The 19,341-nt window shown below is 42.6% G+C and overlaps 1 protein-coding gene across 1 annotated transcript; it reads right to left on the bottom strand.

Moving 5' to 3' along the window:
* Nucleotides 1-3,016: 3,016 nt before the first annotated feature.
* Nucleotides 3,017-16,759, bottom strand: ZNF396 (zinc finger protein 396). The gene is given in 8 exon segments (XM_033178500.1): nt 3,017-3,097; nt 3,555-3,599; nt 9,472-9,627; nt 9,629-9,864; nt 13,281-13,423; nt 13,700-13,817; nt 13,820-14,189; nt 16,654-16,759. Coding segments are annotated over 7 exon segments (1,077 nt in total). The 5' UTR covers nt 14,118-14,189; nt 16,654-16,759.
* Nucleotides 16,760-19,341: the final 2,582 nt, after the last annotated feature.

Raw genomic sequence — 19,341 nt, 5'->3', positions numbered from 1 at the left:
CTTGGTGCTTTCCTTGTGATAGAGTTCTCAAGAGATCTGGTTATTTAAAAGTGTGTAGCACCTCCCTACCTCTCTCTTGTACCTGCTCTGGCCATGTAAGAGGTACCTGCTTCCCCTTCATCTTGCACCATGATTGTAAGTTTCATGAGGCCTCCCCAGAAACCAAACGGATGCCAGCATCATGCTTCCTATATAGAAATAAATTTCTGTTGTTTAAACCACTATGGTATTTTGTTATAGCAGCCCAAACTCACTAAGACAACTTTATATTCTACAACCTTGCCAAACTCCATTATTATTAGGAAGTTTTTTGTAGATTCAGTGGGATTTTTTTAAGGTAGATGTACATGGTACCTGCAAATTGGGAGCACTTATTTTAAAAACAAACAGCATCCATAACTTTCTTTTTCAATTTGTAAAATTAGAGACAGGGTCTCATTTTGTCACCCAGGCTGGAGTACAGTGGTATGATCATGGCTCACTGCAGCCTCAACCTCCTGGGCTCAAGTGATTCTCCTACCTCAGCCTCCTGAGTAGCTAGCATTACAGGTGTTGCCACTACATCTGGCTCATTTTTAAAAATTTTTTGTAGAAATGGTGTCTCACTGTGTTGCTAGTCTGGTCTGAAACTCCTGGCCTTAAGTAATCCTCCTGCCTTGACATCCCAAAGTGCTAGGATTACAGGTGTGAACCACCATGCCAAGCTGTGTGTAATTTTCATATCTTGCCTTATTGTACTGGTTAGGACTTGAATTACAATGTTGAATAGCAGTGCAGAGTAGACATCCTTTTTTTGTTCTCAGTCTTAAGGGGAAAAACATTCGGTCTTTCATAATTAAGTGTTATATTAACCCTAGATTTGTAGTGGATACACTTTACAAGTTTGAAGAAGCCTCCTTCTATTTTCATAAATGGATGTTGAATTTTGTCAAATACTTTTCCTGCATCAATTGATATGACCATGTGCTTTTTCCTGTTGACTATTAATATGGTAAATCAGCTTCACTGAATTTTGAGTATTGAGTCAACCTTACAGTTCTAGGATAAACCCTACTTGGTCGAGATGTTTTATCCTTTCTATATATTGCTGAATTAAATTTGCTAGTATTTTGTTGAGGAGTTTTGTGCCTATGTCTATGAAGGATATTGGATTGTAGTTTTCTTGTACTGTCCTTTTTTTTTTTTTTTTTTTTTGGTCGATCTTTTACTTTCTGTGTCATTTAGATTCAATAATTTCTTTTGATTTATCACTATTTCCTCTGTCATCTCCGTTTTCCCATTGAACCCATCAGGTGAATATTTTATTTTGATTGTTGTATTTTTCACTTCAAAAATTTCTATTCGTTTCCTCTTTATATCTTCCATTTCTTTCCTGATGTATATCCTTCCATTCATTCACCCTTACTTTCAAAGCATGGTTATAAAACTTGCCTTAAAGTTTTTTCTGTGAATCCTAACGTCTGTATCATCTAGGTGTTGGCATCACTTGATTTTTTTTTCTCTTGCAACTTGAGATATTCCTGGTTCTGTGCCTAGTAATTTTGCATTGTATCCTGCACATTTTCAATATTATGCTGTCAGATCCTGGGTATTATTTAAGTCATAAGGAGAATGTTGATGTTTTTGTTTAACAGGTAAATGCCCTAATTAGGGTAAGATTGTGAGTTCTGATTTCATTGTGTGGGCTGCAGTTTCAATGTCAGTTCAGGTTTCAAACATTTCCAGTTCAATTTGGGTCTTTGTGTGTGCCACCCAGTGGCCAATCTGGGGCCTAAGCGGTAGTCTATCTTGTAGCTCAGTTCTCAATGCTTGTGATGTGCCAGTTAGGGTCAGCTCCACATAAGTGCAGTTTAGAGGTGAGCAGACGGGCTCTTACAAAACTTTAGGGGATCTCACTTGATCTCCATTCTCTTTGCAATAACTTTATCACTTTTCTGGCTCCCTGGGGCCTCTCTTACCAGTTTTTCAGCTAGAAAGCTGGGGTTTTAGTTTCCTGGTTTAGTTCTGCTGTTTACCTCTCCCAACTGCATTCTGAATCCTGGTCCAAGCAGCCAGAGGACACAGAGAAAATAAAAGCAATGGGGATTTGCTCCATGCTTCTGGGACTAAAGCAGCTCTGTTCAGAACAAAGTATTCCTCTTCCTCTGAGTTTAAAGTGCCTTCCCACAGCCTGGGTGACACAATGAGGCCCTGTCTCTAAAATAAATAGATAATTAAATAAATTAAATTAAATGCCTTCTCAAAGACTACTGCCATTGCAGTGCTGCTGACGCCAATGCTACTGTCATAGTATTCCTTGAAGACTGGGGTAGAAGAGAAGGGAAATAAAGCAAAAAATATTGTATGTGGGATTTCCACATTCTCTCTGACCCTTAGAACCCCCCTTTCCCACTCCAAACTTTATTAGGGCAGGGATTTTTTTTTTTAAGTGGCTTCATTTTTGTTTCTTCCAATACTTTTGTTTTTCATTGTGATACAATATATGTAACATAAAAATTGATCATTTTAACCATTTTAAGTGTACAATTCCTTAGGCCAGAAACAGAACTCTTATCTTGGAACTTTCTATTCATTCTTGGTGTGCACTTCTGGGTTTCAAGCTGCCTTTGAGTCTAGGCAAAGAGATGCCAAGTGGAGAAGATAGTAAATTCAGTGCTACTTTAGTAGATTTCAAATTCTGTCCTCCTTCCCCAATCTGCTTGCTGTCATTTACTTTGAAGAGTCCTAGATTTTGTCCAGACTTTCCAATTAGTGTGAGAGATGGGGTCAGGAGGAGTGTGCTTACTCTATCTTCCCTGGAGTCAGAGCCTCTGTTCTTGTTTTTATCATTCTATGCCCCCTCCTACTTACTTGGCTTAAGCTGCTTTTTTGTTTTTTTTCCCCCTCATTTATTAATGTGGATGATTAGATAATTGATTTTAAATATTTATTCTCTTCTAATAAAGCTATTTAAAGGAATGCTACATCAGGGCTTCAGTCTTGCTTTCCTGTAGTTTTCTATTTTTTTCCCTTCACATTATCTGCTTAAAATCCTGCAGTTTTCATAGCTCTTTCCTCCACATGTATCAGCTTCATCTTCCAGCTGATGCAGCATTTCCTAGCATCATAACCAGTCATAGTAACATGTGGGAATAGGACGATATCATCTGTCTCTTTTTTTTATAAGAAAGCAAGCTTTTCCCAGAAGTCATGGGGCAGGCTTCTCCTGATGTCTCATTGGCCTGGATTGGGTGAAATACTCATTCTTTTTTTTTTTTTTTTTTTTTTTGAGACGGAGTCTCGCTCTGTCGCCCAGGCTGGAGTGCAGTGGCCGGATCTCAGCTCACTGCAAGCTCCGCCTCCCGGGTTTAAGCCATTCTCCTGCCTCAGCCTCCCGAGTAGCTGGGGCTACAGGCGCCTGCCACCTCGCCCGGCTAGTTTTTTGTATTTTTTAGTAGAGACGGGGTTTCACCGTGTTAGCCAGGAGGGTCTCGATCTCCTGACCTTGTGATCCACCCGTCTCGGCCTCCCAAAGTGCTGGGATTACAGGCTTGAGCCACTGCGCCCGGCGGGACTTCTTTTCTAATGTGTCTTTTCCTATGTCTAAAAAGATTCGAGTCCTGTAGACTCTACCGCTGCGGACAGCGCACAGCTGCAGTCCATTAGGGGAAAGAGCGGGGCTGCTGCAGACCCGAACGACTCTGTCTGACAGCTTTGGGGAGAGCCGTGGATCTCCTAACGCGGAGGTTGAGATCTGAGAACGGACAGACTGCCTGCTCAGGTGGGTCCCTGACCCCTGAGTAGCCTAGCTGGGAGACATCCCCTACTAGGGGCAGTCTGATACCCCACACCTCACAGGGTGGCGTCACCCCTGAGAGGAAACTTCCAAAGAAAGAATCAGACAGGTACACTCGCTGTTCAGCAATATTCTATCTTCGGCAACCTCTGCTGCTGATACCCAGGCAAACAGGGTCTGGAGTGGACCTCAAGCAATCTCTAACAGACCAACAGACAGTCCTTCTGACTGTCAGACGGAAAACTATCAAACAGGAAGGACACCTATACCAAAACCCCATCAGTACGTCACCATCATCAAAGTCCAGAGACAGATAAAACCACAAAGATGGGGAAGAAGCAGGGCAGAAAAGCTGGAAATTCAAAAAATAAGAGCGCATCTCCCCCTGCAAAGGAGCGCAGCCCATCGCCAGCAACGGATCAAAGCTGGTCAGAGAATGACTTTGACGAGATGAGAGAAGAAGGCTTCAGTCCATCAAACCTCTCAGAGCTAAAGGAGGAATTACGTACCCAGCGCAAAGAAACTAAAAATCTTGAAAAAAAGTGGAAGAATTGACAGCTAGACTAATTAATGCAGAGAAGATCATAAACGAAATGACAGAGATGAAAACCATGACACGAGAAATACGTGACAAATGCACAAGCTTCGGTAACCGACTCGATCAACTGGAGGAAAGAGTATCAGCGATTGAGGATCAAATGAATGAAATGAAGCGAGAAGAGAAACCAAAAGAAAAAAGAAGAAAAAGAAATGAACAAAGCCTGCAAGAAGTATGGGATTATGTAAAAAGACCAAATCTACGTCTGATTGGGGTGCCTGAAAGTGAGGGGGAAAATGGAACCAAGTTGGAAAACACTCTTCAGGATATCATCCAGGAGAACTTCCCCAACCTAGTAGGGCAGGCCAACATTCAAATTCAGGAAATACAGAGAACGCCACAAAGATACTCCTCCAGAAGAGCAACTCCAAGACACATAATTGCCAGATTCACCAAAGTTGAAATGAAGGAAAAAATCTTAAGGGCAGCCAGAGAGAAAGGTCGGGTTACCCACAAAGGGAAGCCCATCAGATAACAGCAGACCTCTCGGCAGAAACTCTACAAGCCAGAAGAGAGTGGGGGCCAATATTCAACGTTCTTAAAGAAAAGAATTTTCAACCGAGAATTTCATATCCAGCCAAACTAAGCTTCATCAGTGAAGGAGAAATAAAATCCTTTACAGATAAGCAAATGCTTAGAGATTTTGTCACCACCAGGCCTGCCTTACAAGAGACCCTGAAGGAAGCCCTAAACATGGAAAGGAACAACCGGTACCAGCCATTGCAAAAACATGCCAAAATGTAAAGACCATCGAGGCTAGGAAGAAACTGCATCAACTAACGAGCAAAATAACCAGTTAATATCATAATGACAGGATCAAGTTCACACATAACAATATTAACCTTAAATGTCAATGGACTAAATGCTCCAATTAAAAGACACAGACTGGCAAACTGGATCAAGAGTCAAGACCCATCAGTCTGCTGTATTCAGGAGACCCATCTCACATGCAGAGACATACATAGGCTCAAAATAAAGGGATGGAGGAAGATCTACCAAGCAAATGGAGAACAAAAAAAGCAGGGGTTGCAATCCTAATCTCTGATAAAACAGACTTTAAACCATCAAAGATCAAAAGAGACAAAGAAGGCCATTACATAATGGTAAAGGGATCAATTCAACAGGAAGAGCTAACTCTCCTAAATATATATGCACCCAATACAGGAGCACCCAGATTCATAAAGCAAGTCCTTAGAGACCTACAAAGAGACTTAGACTCCCATACAATAATAATGGGAGACTTCAACACTCCACTGTCAACATTAGACAGATCAACGAGACAGAAAGTTAACAAGGATATCCAGGAATTGAACTCATCTCTGCACCAAGCGGACCTAATAGACATCTATAGAACTCTCCACCCCAAATCAACAGAATATACATTCTTCTCAGCACCACATCGCACTTATTCCAAAATTGACCACATAATTGGAAGTAAAGCACTCCTCAGCAAATGTACAAGAACTGAAATTATAACAAACTGTCTCTCAGACCACAGTGCAATCAAACTAGAACTCAGGACTAAGAAACTCAATCAAAACCGCTCAACTACATGGAAACTGAACAACCTGCTCCTGAATGACTACTGGGTACATAACGAAATGAAAGCAGAAATAAAGATGTTCTTTGAAACCAATGAGAACAAAGATACAACATACCAGAATCTCTGGGACACATTTAAAGCAGTGTGTAGAGGGAAATTTATAGCACTAAATGCCCACAAGAGAAAGCAGGAGAGATCTAAAATTGACACTCTAACATCACAATTAAAAGAACTAGAGAGGCAAGAGCAAACACATTCAAAAGCTAGCAGAAGGCAAGAAATAACTAAGATCAGAGCAGAACTGAAGGAGATAGAGACACAAAAACCCTCCAAAAAATCAATGAATCCAGGAGTTGGTTTTTTGAAAAGATAAACAAAATTGACAGACCGCTAGCTAGACTAATAAAGAAGAAAAGAGAGAAGAATCAAATAGACGCAATAAAAAATGATAAAGGGGATATCACCACCGACCCCACAGAAATACAAACAACCATCAGAGAATACTATAAATGCCTCTACGCAAATCAACTAGAAAATCTAGAAGAAATGGATAATTTCCTGGACACTTACACTCTCCCAAGACTAAACCAGGAAGAAGTTGAATCCCTGAATAGACCAATAGCAGGCTCTGAAATTGAGGCAACAATTAATAGCCTACCCACCAAAAAAAGTCCAGGACCAGATGGATTCACAGCTGAATTCTACCAGAGGTACAAGGAGGAGCTGGTACCATTCCTTCTGAAACTATTTCAATCAATAGAAAAAGAGGGAATCCTCCCTAACTCTTTTTATGAGGCCAACATCATCCTGATACCAAAGCCTGGCAGAGACACAACAAAAAAAGAGAATTTTAGACCAATATCCCTGATGAACATCGATGCAAAAATCCTCAATAAAATACTGGCAAACCGGATTCAGCAGCACATCAAAAAGCTTATCCACCATGATCAAGTGGGCTTCATCCCTGGGATGCAAGGCTGGTTCAACATTCGCAAATCAATAAACGTAATCCAGCATATAAACAGAACCAAAGACAAGAACCACATAATTATCTCAATAGATGCAGAAAAGGCTTTTGACAAAATTCAACAGCCCTTTATGCTAAAAACGCTCAATAAATTTGGTATTAATGGAACGTACCTCAAAATAATAAGAGCTATTTATGACAAACCCACAGCTAATATCATACTGAATGGGCAAAAACTGGAAAAATTCCCTTTGAAAACTGGCACAAGACAGGGATGCCCTCTCTCACCACTCCTATTCAACATAGTGTTGGAAGTTCTGGCTAGGGCAATCAGGCAAGAGAAAGAAATCAAGGGTATCCAGTTAGGAAAAGAAGAAGTCAAATTGTCCCTGTTTGCAGATGACATGATTGTATATTTAGAAAACCCCATCGTCTCAGCCCAAAATCTCCTTAAGCTGATAAGCAACTTCAGCAAAGTCTCAGGATACAAAATTAATGTGCAAAAATCACAAGCATTCTTATACACCAGTAACAGACAAGCAGAGAGCCAAATCAGGAATGAACTTCCATTCACAATTGCTTCAAAGAGAATAAAATACCTAGGAATCCAGCTTACAAGGGATGTAAAGGACCTCTTCAAGGAGAACTACAAACCACTGCTCAGTGAAATCAAAGAGGACACAAACAAATGGAAGAACATACCATGCTCATGGATAGGAAGAATCAATATCGTGAAAATGGCCATACTGCCCAAGGTGATTTATAGATTCAATGCCATCCCCATCAAGCTACCAATGACTTTCTTCACAGAATTGGAAAAAACTGCTTTAAAGTTCATATGGAACCAAAAAAGAGCCCGCATTGCCAAGACAATCCTAAGTCAAAAGGACAAAGCTGGAGGCGTCACGCTACCTGACTTCAAACTATACTACAAGGCTACAGTAACCAAAACAGCATGGTACTGGTACCACAACAGAGATATAGACCAATGGAACAGAACAGAGTCCTCAGAAATAATACCACACATCTACAGCCATCTGATCTTTGACAAACCTGAGAGAAACAAGAAATGGGGAAAGGATTCCCTATTTAATAAATGGTGCTGGGAAAATTGGCTAGCCATAAGTAGAAAGCTGAAACTGGATCCTTTCCTTACCCCTTATACGAAAATTAATTCAAGATGGATTAGAGACTTAAATGTTAGACCTAATACCATAAAAACCTAGAAGAAAATCTAGGTAGTACCATTCAGGACATAGGCATGGGCAAGGACTTCATGTCTAAAACACCAAAAGCAACGGCAGCAAAAGCAAAAATTGACACATGGGATCTAATTAAACTAAAGAGCTTTTGCACAGCTAAAGAAACTACCATCAGAGTGAACAGGCAACCTACAGAATGGGAAAAAATTTTTGCAACCTACTCATCTGACAAAGGGCTAATATCCAGAATCTACAAAGAACTCAAACAAATATACAAGAAAAAAACAAACAACCCCATCAAAAAGTGGGGAAAGGATATGAACAGACATTTCTCAAAAGAAGACATCCATACAGCCAACAGACACATGAAAAAATGCTCATCATCACTCGCCATCAGAGAAATGCAAATCAAAACTACAATGAGATACCATCTCACACCAGTTAGAATGGCAATCATTAAGAAGTCAGGAAACAACAGGTGTTGGAGAGGATGTGGAGAAATAGGAACACTTTTACACTGTTGGTGGGATTGTAAACTAGTTCAACCATTATGGAAAACAGTATGGCGATTCCTCAAGGATCTAGAACTAGATGTACCATATGACCCAGCCATCCCACTACTGGGTATATACCCAAAGGATTATAAATTACTCTACTACAAAGACACATGCACACGTATGTTTATTGCGGCACTATTCACAATAGCAAAGACTTGGAATCAACCCAAATGTCCATCTGTGACAGACTGGATTAAGAAAATGTGGCACATATACACCATGGAATACTATGCAGCCATAAAAAAGGATGAGTTTGCATCCTTTGTAGGGACATGGATGCAGCTGGAAACCATCATTCTTAGCAAACTATCACAAGAAGAGAAAACCAAACACCGCATGTTCTCACTCATAGGTGGGAACTGAACAATGAGATCACTTGGACTCGGGAAGGGGAACATCACACACTGGGGCCTATCATGGGGAGGGGGGAGGAGGGAGGGATTGCATTGGGGAATTATACATGATATAAAAGTCATGCACATGTACCCTAGAACTTAAAGTATAATTAAAAAAAAAAAAAAATAATAAAGTTTTTGAAAAAATATTTGAGTGCTTATGGAAAACAGAATTCTTAAACCTGTAAGTCCAGATTTTAGTGTCCAATTTCCCTGAAGAAAATAGGCCTGTATTTGATAATTATCAACAAAAAACATTAATAAGGTCAAACGTTTTCCTAATAATCACCGTAACATACCATGTCCATACATTGTGTTAGATGATGCAATAGGAATGCTGGGTTCTTTAGGTTAACATTAAATTGTCAACTCAGCTATGTGTGTGAATAGTAAGCCACAGAAAAAAAAAAAAAAAAAAAAAAAAGATTCGAGTCCTGACTAAAGGCTTTGCCACAGTCATGACACTTGTAGGGCTTCTCACCAGTATGGGTTCGTTGATGCTGAATCAGAATCGTGCTTCGGCTGAATGCCTTTGCACACTCGTCACATGCATAAGGTTTCTCTCCACTGTGGATTCTCTGATGTAAAAAAAAGGGCTGAGCTCTGACTAAAGATTTTGCCACATTCATCACATTTGTGTTGTTTTTTCCGAGAAGGGTTTCCTTGTCTCCTTTCAAGCCTACCGTCCTGTTCATAGGTTGCTCTATATGTGGAACTCTGGGAGGCATTGATATAAAGGATGTTAGAGACATCGCAATGCAGTTCTTTGCCTAAAGAAGTCTTCTGCCTTGCTGCGGATTTCACATTTGTAGTTTTGATGTCTTCATCTGAAATAGAAAAACGAATGTCATCAGGAAAGAGAAAGAATGATCCAAATGAAATATACATGATTATTGCTAGCATGTTTATAAAACACACAATGTGAAGGATGGAGAGTGTAAGACAAAATATTGAGAAGATTATATAAGACAAAGAGAAAGGTTTACATACTGAGGAGGCAGTCAACTAAACTATAAAGATGAAAAGTTCTACGGAAAAGACAGAATAGGGAATAAGGATAAAAAGACATCAGAAACTAAGGAAAGTCTGGAAGGAAAGAAAGGGCTTAAAAAGAAGAAATGATTTGAGACACAGAGAGACAGCTTGAAGGAGAGGAATCCAATGTGCCAGTGGGAGTAAGAAACAAGATTTAGTACTGGGGTATCAATAAACAAATAAAAGCTTAATAATCATAAAGGAATCAATAACTATACAAAGAAATGAGCTGAAGAAAGCCAAGGGGCCAAAAAGGAATGTGGAAAATAAAGTAAGAAAATATAAGTTAGGCAAATAAAGGGAAGAATATAGACTAGGATAACTAGTACCTCAAAAGATCAAGGGTAGCACAGTACCCATCGATCAAAAACCTCTACTCCTGTATGGATTTTATGTTACTGGTTGAATGGCTGTTTGTTGTATTATTTTGTATTACTTTTAACATCTATGAAAAATGTACATGGCTGCTTATGGGCTGCAGTCACTCAGGCGGCACACAAATCTGGCTTGATGCAGAGGGCCTTATGACTCAGGGTGCCTAAAGCTCCAGCAGAACTGCTAACTCAGATGTGAAAATGCCAGTGTAATGTGGATGCATTACCTGAAGAAATCACTTTAGTTATCCTCATGGTGGCATTTTAACTGAAGCTGCTGAAAGACAGGAGCTTAAAATGAGTTTATAAAAGCAAAGTACAACAGTTTTGGACATATCTGGGGACATGACTTGGCTGGAGCTGAAGTAATTATATAAATAAGATTAAAAGCAACCCAGAGAGGCACTGATGATAAGTGATCCCCTGGGCCCTCTCAAGGCCTAATCAAAAGGATGGGGTGAGAAAGGTGGTCTAGGGAGAACAGTTAGTGATGGAGTGTGATACTGAGTAAGAAAACTGAGTTTACTCTTTAGAATTTATTTAAAATGGATCTACCTGCTGTCTCTACAATCTCCTTAGAATCACCCAACATAAGCTCAAATCCTTAACATAAGCCCTTCCCAATTCCTTCTTAATAACACACCCCATAGTTTCTGTGCCGTGTTCTCTTTCTTGCTGCAGCAAACTAAATAAACCTAACTTAAAAAAACAAAAAAACAAAAAACAAAAAACAAAAACTACATAAAAATCAAATCAAATCAAATGGGTCTAAATAGTTATTACAAAAGGAATTTTAAATTATTTCTTGTATTTATTCACAAATGTGGTGTCTCAGTCCATTTTCTGTTGCTTAGAATACCTGAATTTGAGTAATTTATTTATAAAAAGAATTTCTTATAGTTATGGAGATTGAGAAGTCCAGAGTGGAGGGGTGCATCTGGTGAGAGCCTTCTTGCTGATGGAGACCCTCTGAAGAGTTCTGAAGCAGTGGAGGGCATTTCACGGTGAGGGGTCTGAGCATATTAACATGCTAACTCAGCCCTTTCTTCCTGTTCTTATAAAGTTACCAGTTCTACTCCTATGATAACCCATGAACTCATTAATCCATGAATGATTAATGGATTCATGAGGGCAGAGGTGATAATCCAATTGCTTCTCAAAGGCATCACTTCTCAATACTGCTACACTTGGGATTAAGTTTCAACATCAGTTTTGGAGGACACAAATATTCAAACCACAGCATATGGCATACTCATTTATTGTTACTAGTTTAAGTGGAAATCATTTTATAAATGGTAAGGATTCTGTCTCAAATTCATTTTTGCTAGTTTATATTTCAAAGTGACCTCAATGATTAGTCATTACTATCAAAATCCTGGCATCAATTAACACTTTACAGCACTGAGACCAAGATCATCTCCCAGAAGCTTTGATAAGATATGACTCAGTACCACAGAAATCATGTTGTGGCCTTAAGAAATGGTTCTATTATTCTGTCACATGATGCTGGTTCTCTCTGCCATGTACTGCAAGATCCTGGACCCTTTGCATTCTGTTTCAAATTTCTATGAATCGTTAAAAAAAGGTAGGAAAGGCCTCCATGAGGACATTCAGAGGTAGGATGTGGTTCTTGCCACACCTGGCTTTGAGGTTGATACTTCTGTAGTCACCGCCACACCAAGCTGCTGAGTCTGGGATGGTCTCCCTCTCTTTCCTGATGGAAAATACTTTTTCGTGAAAAGACTTTCACTTTTCTAAGTAAACTAAGACAATTTCTAGACTGGAGGTATTACGTGTCCCAGTATAAGCCTTCTGAGAGTCAGTACTTGCCAAGTTAGGGTAAGCAATGCTTTCTAAATCTTTCTAAATTACTGTATTTTCTTTGTGTAGTTTCTTATAAAAATTCCCTTGGAAAAACTCTTAACCTTGCTTAGCTATCAGCCACTCCTGAACTACGGAAGCAGTGCTGGAGGGAGGGAAGGCAATGCTCCCAAGTAGGATTTCCCTCTTAATCTCTGGCTCCTATTTTATCCAGGATGATCATCTAGACGTTGCTTCATCAGAGAGGCCTCCCTACCACTCTATATAATAAGATCCTATCCCCGCTATTCTGTTTACAGTAGCGTGGCCCTTTTATCAAATGAAATTTTACATTGAGTTCCAATATATAAAACAGATGAAAACACAGCTACTCTGTCTGAAGCAGGAACAAGCAGTCACAACCTATAAGGCCTCTAACTCAGCCTTATTTCCACTTCTTACCTTCATCTAACCCCCTTATTCTTTGTTTTGTTTTTATTTTTTCCCCAGAGCACTTATTTGTTTAGTATTTGCAATGGAAGAACAGATTGCTACACAGCTATTCTGGAGCGCTTATAGAAAGCAATGCAAAGATCAGTTGAGGCCAGGTGAGGATGTGAGGGAGTAGCAAAATGTATTCAAAGCATGTATGAGAACAAAGTCACCTTAGCAGCAATATGGGCAATTTTGCTACTAGATCCCACCAGTAACTGAGCAGTGGTCTCTGGGCTGTGTACCTTGGGGTCCCACAGACAACCCTCAAGGGCTGCCTGAAGATAAAAGGGCTACTTTAAAAAGGCATGAAAACCCTGATGGAAATGTCAGGGATTTAATATCTGAAGATTTTATAAGAATCTCTGAAAAAGAAGAACAGAATACTGAAGATCTTCATTTAGTAGGACAAATGACAGAAGTTTCCACAGTAAGAAGATGACAGCGGGAGATTTGAGGCCTCTTGCATAAATCAGCCGAGATGTGTGTGGTGAGCAGAGGGCCCTACACTTTCCACCATGAACTGAATCCTGCCCCCTCACCATGCGGTCTTAAGGACTGAAGCTCCCATGATGCTCCCTGGAGCTACTTCTTCATGGGCATGAGCTGGCTACTTGGCAATTCCTCAGTGATTTCTGAAGGTGCCAGCTTCTCTGCAATCATGTCCTTCCTTTGTCCAAAAAAAGACCTAAAAACAGGAATAACTGAGGCTGAAGAACACCATGAGGTTGGGACTTGAGGATAAAATAACAGAGAATAAACTATGCAAAAAGTATCATGGACACAGGAAAAGGGAGGTAAAAAGTAGAGCCACCTTCTCTTTGCTGGGACACCCGTTAGTACTTTCACCCCTACACATCCAGTTGTGCTGAGTGGGAATACAGTTTGAGAGCTCTACACCCAATGATGTGCCAGCACTCTTGACTCAGCCTGGGGCTTCATCTCCACAGGAATCCTTCTTACCTGCTCTGGTCCATCAAGCTCTCTCTCCACATCCTCCAGCATAGTCATAGCTTCCTCTCCATTCTCTGGATGATGCTTCTGCACCCAGGCCTGTAGCTCTTTTGGGAGGATGGCCAGAACTGCTCCAGCACCAGCAGCTCCAGGATCTGCTCCTTGGTGTGCACCTCCGGCCTCAGCCAGAGATGACAAAGTTCCCGGAGCCAGCTCAGAGCCTCCCGGGGCCGAGGTGAATCCTGGTAGCCAAACTGCCTGAACTGCTGGCAGAAGGTCTCTGGGCTGTAGCTGCTGCTCCAATGGAGGTTAGAGTCCAGATCACAGGTCTGTTCTTCCTCTTCCATCTTCACTGTCAGAATCCCATTACACTCCTCTGAAGTTTGTGTTAGGAGTGATGATGACTTTCCCAATTTTGCAGACATTTTGACAGACAAATAGCTCAGTACTGTTGGGCTCTAATCCTCAAGGAGGTAAAGCTCTCCTTATGGACACTCCTTAAATATGATTAAAGAAACAAGTGGAAAGAAGACAAAAGACAAATGCTTCTTACAACAAAACAACTAAGATTAGAAACATAAGACTGTATAGAAAATACTGACCTTAGTCTTAACAGAAATCATGCTTTTATTTATTTATTTATTTATTTTCTGAGATGGAGTCTTGCTCTGTTACCCAGGCTGGAGTGCCAGCGGTGTGATCTCAGCTCACTGCAACCTCTGCCTCCTGGGTTCAAGTGATTCTCGTGCTTCAGCGTCCTAAGTAGCTAGGACTACAGGTACCCGCCACCACGCCTGGCTAATTTTTGTATTTTCAGTACAGACGGGTTTCACCATGTTGGCCAGGCTACTCTCGAACTGACTTCAGGTGATCCGCCTGACTCCTGAAGTGCTGGGAATACAGGCATGAGCTACCACGCCTGGCCCAGAAAACATGCTTTTGAAGAATACTTCTTTAAGAGAACCAAATAGCTAAGATTTATTAATTCATATGCATAAGTGATTCACAACTCATTCTGAAAACCATGCCCACAAGGCTAATGAGTATTACAGTAAGAGATGACCCAGGATTGCATAGAAGCTCTCAGATAATGGAAAAAAGGGAAGCCTGAGAAATGCTATAGCTCTGGAGCCAGTTTAAAGAGCCAATCAGTTTTCAATCTGCTGCAAAGAGCTCAAAGAAATAGTCTCATGAGGGAAGTACTTTCAGCTTTTACTGTTAAAACATTACTTCCACATTAAAGGAACCATTCCAACAAAACAAAACAAAACAAAACCCAGTCAGCTGGGCACTGTGCTTGTGCCTGAAATCCCAGCACTTTGGGAAGCCAAGGTGGGAGATGGGAGGATCACCTGAGCCCAGGAGCTTGGGACTAGCCTGTGCAACACAGTAGGATCCCATCTCTATTTAAAAATAAATAAATAAAAAATAAGAAAAAAGAAAAACAACAAGAACAAAGGCAACCGCACATTCCTTTATCTGAATGTATTTCCATTTTTTTCCATATCCATATTATTTACTTAACTATGTATTTTAAAATACTTGGGTTGTTTCTAATTTCACTATTATAATTAATGCTGGGAGGCACATCTTTATGAATATACTATTTTTCTCCTTTCAACGTATTTCTTTCAAGCATGTCCCAAGCCTCTGCTTGTTGAGGATCAAAGGAGAATAGCAAATTCTGTCTTGCTATGTATTACCAAAATATTGCAAAAAATACTGTATCAATTCACAATACCATCACAATCATAGTGACTTGTGAGGGCAACGATTTCTTTTTTTTTTTTTTTTGAGACGGAGTCTTGCTCTGCCACCCAGGCTGGAGTGCAGTGGCCGGATCTCAGCTCACTGCAAGCTCCGCCTCCCGGGTTTATGCCATTCTCCTGCCTCAGCCTCCCGAGTAGCTGGGACTACAGGCGCCCGCCTCGTCGCCCGGCTAGTTTTTTGTATTTTTAAGTAGAGACAGGGTTTCACCGTATTAGCCAGGATGGTCTCAATCTCCTGACCTCGTGATCCGCCCGTCTCGGCCTCCCAAAGTGCTGGGATTACAGGCTTGAGCCACCGTGCCCGGCCAACGATTTCTTTAAGTATTATTAGCTCGTTAGCAACAAAGGGGTGGGGATGGCACTTCTCTTTGTATCATTTTACTCTTAAGTATCATCAGTAACTAATCGCATTTTGTTGTTGTTGTTGTTGTTGTTTTGGGTTTTTTTTTGAGACAGTCTGGCTCTGTTGCCCAGGCTGGAGTACAGTGGCGGGATCTTGGTTCACTGCAGCCTCTGCCTTCCGGGTTCAAGTGATTCTCTTGCCTCAGCCTCCCAAGTAGCTGGGATTACAGACGTGTACCACCACGCGTGGCTAATTTTTATAATTTTAGTAGAGACGGGCTTTCACCATGTTGGCCAGGCTGGTCTCAAACTCTTGCCCTCAGGTGATCCATCTGCCTCGGCCTCCCAAAGTGCTGGGAGTACAGGCGTGAGGCACCGCACCCGGGCTAATCACATTTTTTAAATTGGGCAGGAGGTATATGATAGTGTTTGTACAACTTCAGCAAATGATGACTACTTTAAAAATCTTACCTGCGCCTCCATCTTCCCTTGTTATGTATCCTGCCATTTGATTTTTTTTCTCACTTCAAGTACTGTTCTAGGTACTGAAGAAACACCAGTGTCCTGTATAAAGCCTGTGAGTTCATAAACCTTGTTACCAAATAAACGATACAACTTTACACAATGATGTGCTATGAAACAAACAACAGCAGACACACATATTAATAGAATTTACTATGTGCCAAGCACTGTTTTAAACACCTTAGGAAAAATAAACAAAGGTTAAATCCTCATGAAAGCTCTAGATTATTTTTATCCCCATGTTGTAGATGGGGAAGCAGTCACAGCAAAGCCAGATACTTTGACCAAGGGCAAAGCTGGGGTCTGAATCCAGGCCGTCCACACTTACCCATGGTGCTGTGTGGTTAAGAGGCCATAGGCAGCAGGGGCCCCTGGGGTGACCACTGCGCGTTTTCTCAGCGCATAGGAGGAAGCGGCGGCAGGAAGCCGCACTCCCAGATGAAGAGGGGCCGGAAGAGTCTGGGGAACGAGACCCGAGAGGTCGGAAAGGTTGACGTCACCGGTTTGGAGCCATCAGGTACCCTAAGGGATATATGAGGGACCCCGGGGCTAAAGCAGCCTCTGGAAGAGAGTGGCCGCCCTGTCACTTCAGCACCAGGCGCAGAATCTGTGCTAAACCTGAGGGGGGAAGGAACCCCCGACACCACACGACGGCCAGAAAGAACGGGGTCCGTGGTGGGGAGGCTTCAAAGCCTGGGACGCAGGGGTCTTTCCGCAGGGGACGCCGCTCTTGGCTCCACCCTGCTGTGGCGGGCGGGCTACGGGAGGGCTGACTTCCGACAGTCTCCGGACCACCCGCGCCCACCGCGCCGCGCCGTGCGCCTCCCAGGCTGGGAACCGCCGGAGTGAAGCGGCAGCTGGCGCGTGGGGCCGACGGGCGGCGCGTGGGGCCGGCCGGGGGCGCGTGGGGCTGGCCGGGGGCGCGTGGGGCCGGCCGGGGGCGCGGGTTCAGCTGGGAGGGCAGGCGCCGGGGTCTGCCGGGGAAGGACGAGGGGAAGGGGTGCGCGGACTCCCGGGCAGAGAGCGAGGTGGGCGCAGCGGCGAGGAGGGGCTTGGGGATCTGGGACTGTGTAGAGGGTGCTGCACTGGCGCGCGAAGGAAGGGGTGGCGCCGAGTCCGCCGTCGCCTCTCCGCGTCCCCCTTCCACCGCCCGGGAACCGCCGCTTCTGACCGCGGTCTGGGGGCCCTAAAGAGGCCTCGGGTCTCACGTCCCGGCAGAGAAGCGCCGACCCAGACACCGTCGGGGAGAAACCGGGAAACTGCACGCTGCGCAATAGCTTCCGGTTCTGGCGGCGGGTGGGGGCGGGGCCCGGGACGCTGGGACGTTGCCACGGAGACGAGCCGCCGCGGCCGCACACTTGGGACAAAGAGAGCGAACTGGGAGACTCGACCGGTGGGAAATCCAGCTGCTCTGTTCAGTGTTCGGTTCAGCAACTAGCATTGTTGCTTCGGAAAGTACTTTTGCTTACATTATTCATTTACTCCGGTAACTCAGTAAGGTTATTCCCATTTTACAGAAAATAAACTCAAATGTCCTGTGAGTTGCCAAGGATTACAGAGGGGGGAATGCTGTGCTACCACTGAGTACAATCCCCAATACCATTCCCACTCCTGAAGTGGTTACACTCCAAGTACTGACGTTTTAAGGGACGGGTTTGACATCCTCAACCCCCATGCTTTCACAGGAGAACACAATGGCCCTTGAAAAAGTGAGAACTGACCCACGTAAAATTTGTCACAATACATACACATTTATATCCTCAGATAATCTTAACCACAATTGAAAAATAAGTTTGAGGCTGGGCGCGGTGGCTCATGCTTGTAATCCCAGCACTTTGGGAGGTCGAGATCGGCGGATCACATGAGCCAAGGAGTTCGAGACCAGCCTGGGCAACATGGCTAAACCCCGTCTCTACAAAAAATACAAAAATTAGCCGAATGTAGAGATGCATGCCTGTAGTCCCCGCTACTTGGGAGGCTGAGGGGTGAGGATCACCTGAATCTGGGGAGATGGAGACTTCTGTGAGTTATGATTGCGCCACTGCACTCCAGCCTGGGCTGCAAAGTGAGACGGTCTCAAAAAAATAAAAATAAAAATAAATTTGAGCCTAAACGCACCACAGCCCCACCCTGTGACTTCCTCCTCTAGCCCCTTTCCCTAGGGACTCCTGGAAAATGTACTTGTACTCGTAACTGAGGAATTAGGGAGAGGACAGAGATGCTTGAAAAGCACTTGTTAATTAATAAACAACAATAACAAAAAATCTCTTTTGGTATGACGCCCCCCCAAAAGTATGTTAGTACTGGAATCTGAAGTGAAGAAAGAAGAGGCTGGTTTACTCAGTCTGTGACGCTAGGGGACTAGGGAGAGGTTTGGATCACAATTAATGTACAATAAAACTAAATTTGAAGAAATTCTTGCTTCAAACAAGGGGCTTTCACAGGATAAGACTTTTCGCTGAGGCAGCTGCCAACACAAATAGCAAACAGCCCAAAAGTGCCGGTGGGAATGTGTTTCTGGCGCTGGTGGGTAGGGTAGGTTAAATGACTCATGTCAGTGGAGAATTTGAAACGAGGGCAAGGCTTGGCAGTGGCGTGAAGTAACAGGAGATAATTTAAGGAGAATATGAACAACATTCAAAAGCTTCAAGGAGAAGGAGGAACTGTGGGATGTGGCAAGAGGGCAGGGATGATGAATTCATGGGTATGGTCCACCAAACAGATATCAGAGGCCAAAGTGAACAACAACAACAACAAAAAGGGAGCAGACATAAAAGATTGATTAGAAAAGTTTCACAGTCAGGTAGGTAGAGCAAGAACAGGTTTTTGTTTGCTGTTTTAATTTTTTTTTAATGTTTGGGGGTAAAGTGAAAAGAAATTAGCAGCAATAAAGTCCCAGTAGAGTGAGCACCTACTATATACTAGTTGTATGGTAAACACGGGGAATTCAATGGTAAGATGTAGATTCTTGCCCTTTAGGGGCTAATACACTAATTAAAGAGAAAGATGTATAAAT

The sequence above is a fragment of the Trachypithecus francoisi genome, unplaced genomic scaffold (genome assembly GCF_009764315.1).
Source record: "Trachypithecus francoisi isolate TF-2019V2 unplaced genomic scaffold, Tfra_2.0 Lachesis_group19, whole genome shotgun sequence".
Taxonomy (NCBI): Eukaryota; Metazoa; Chordata; class Mammalia; order Primates; family Cercopithecidae; genus Trachypithecus; species Trachypithecus francoisi.
This window is presented reverse-complemented; position numbering and strand designations above follow the sequence as displayed.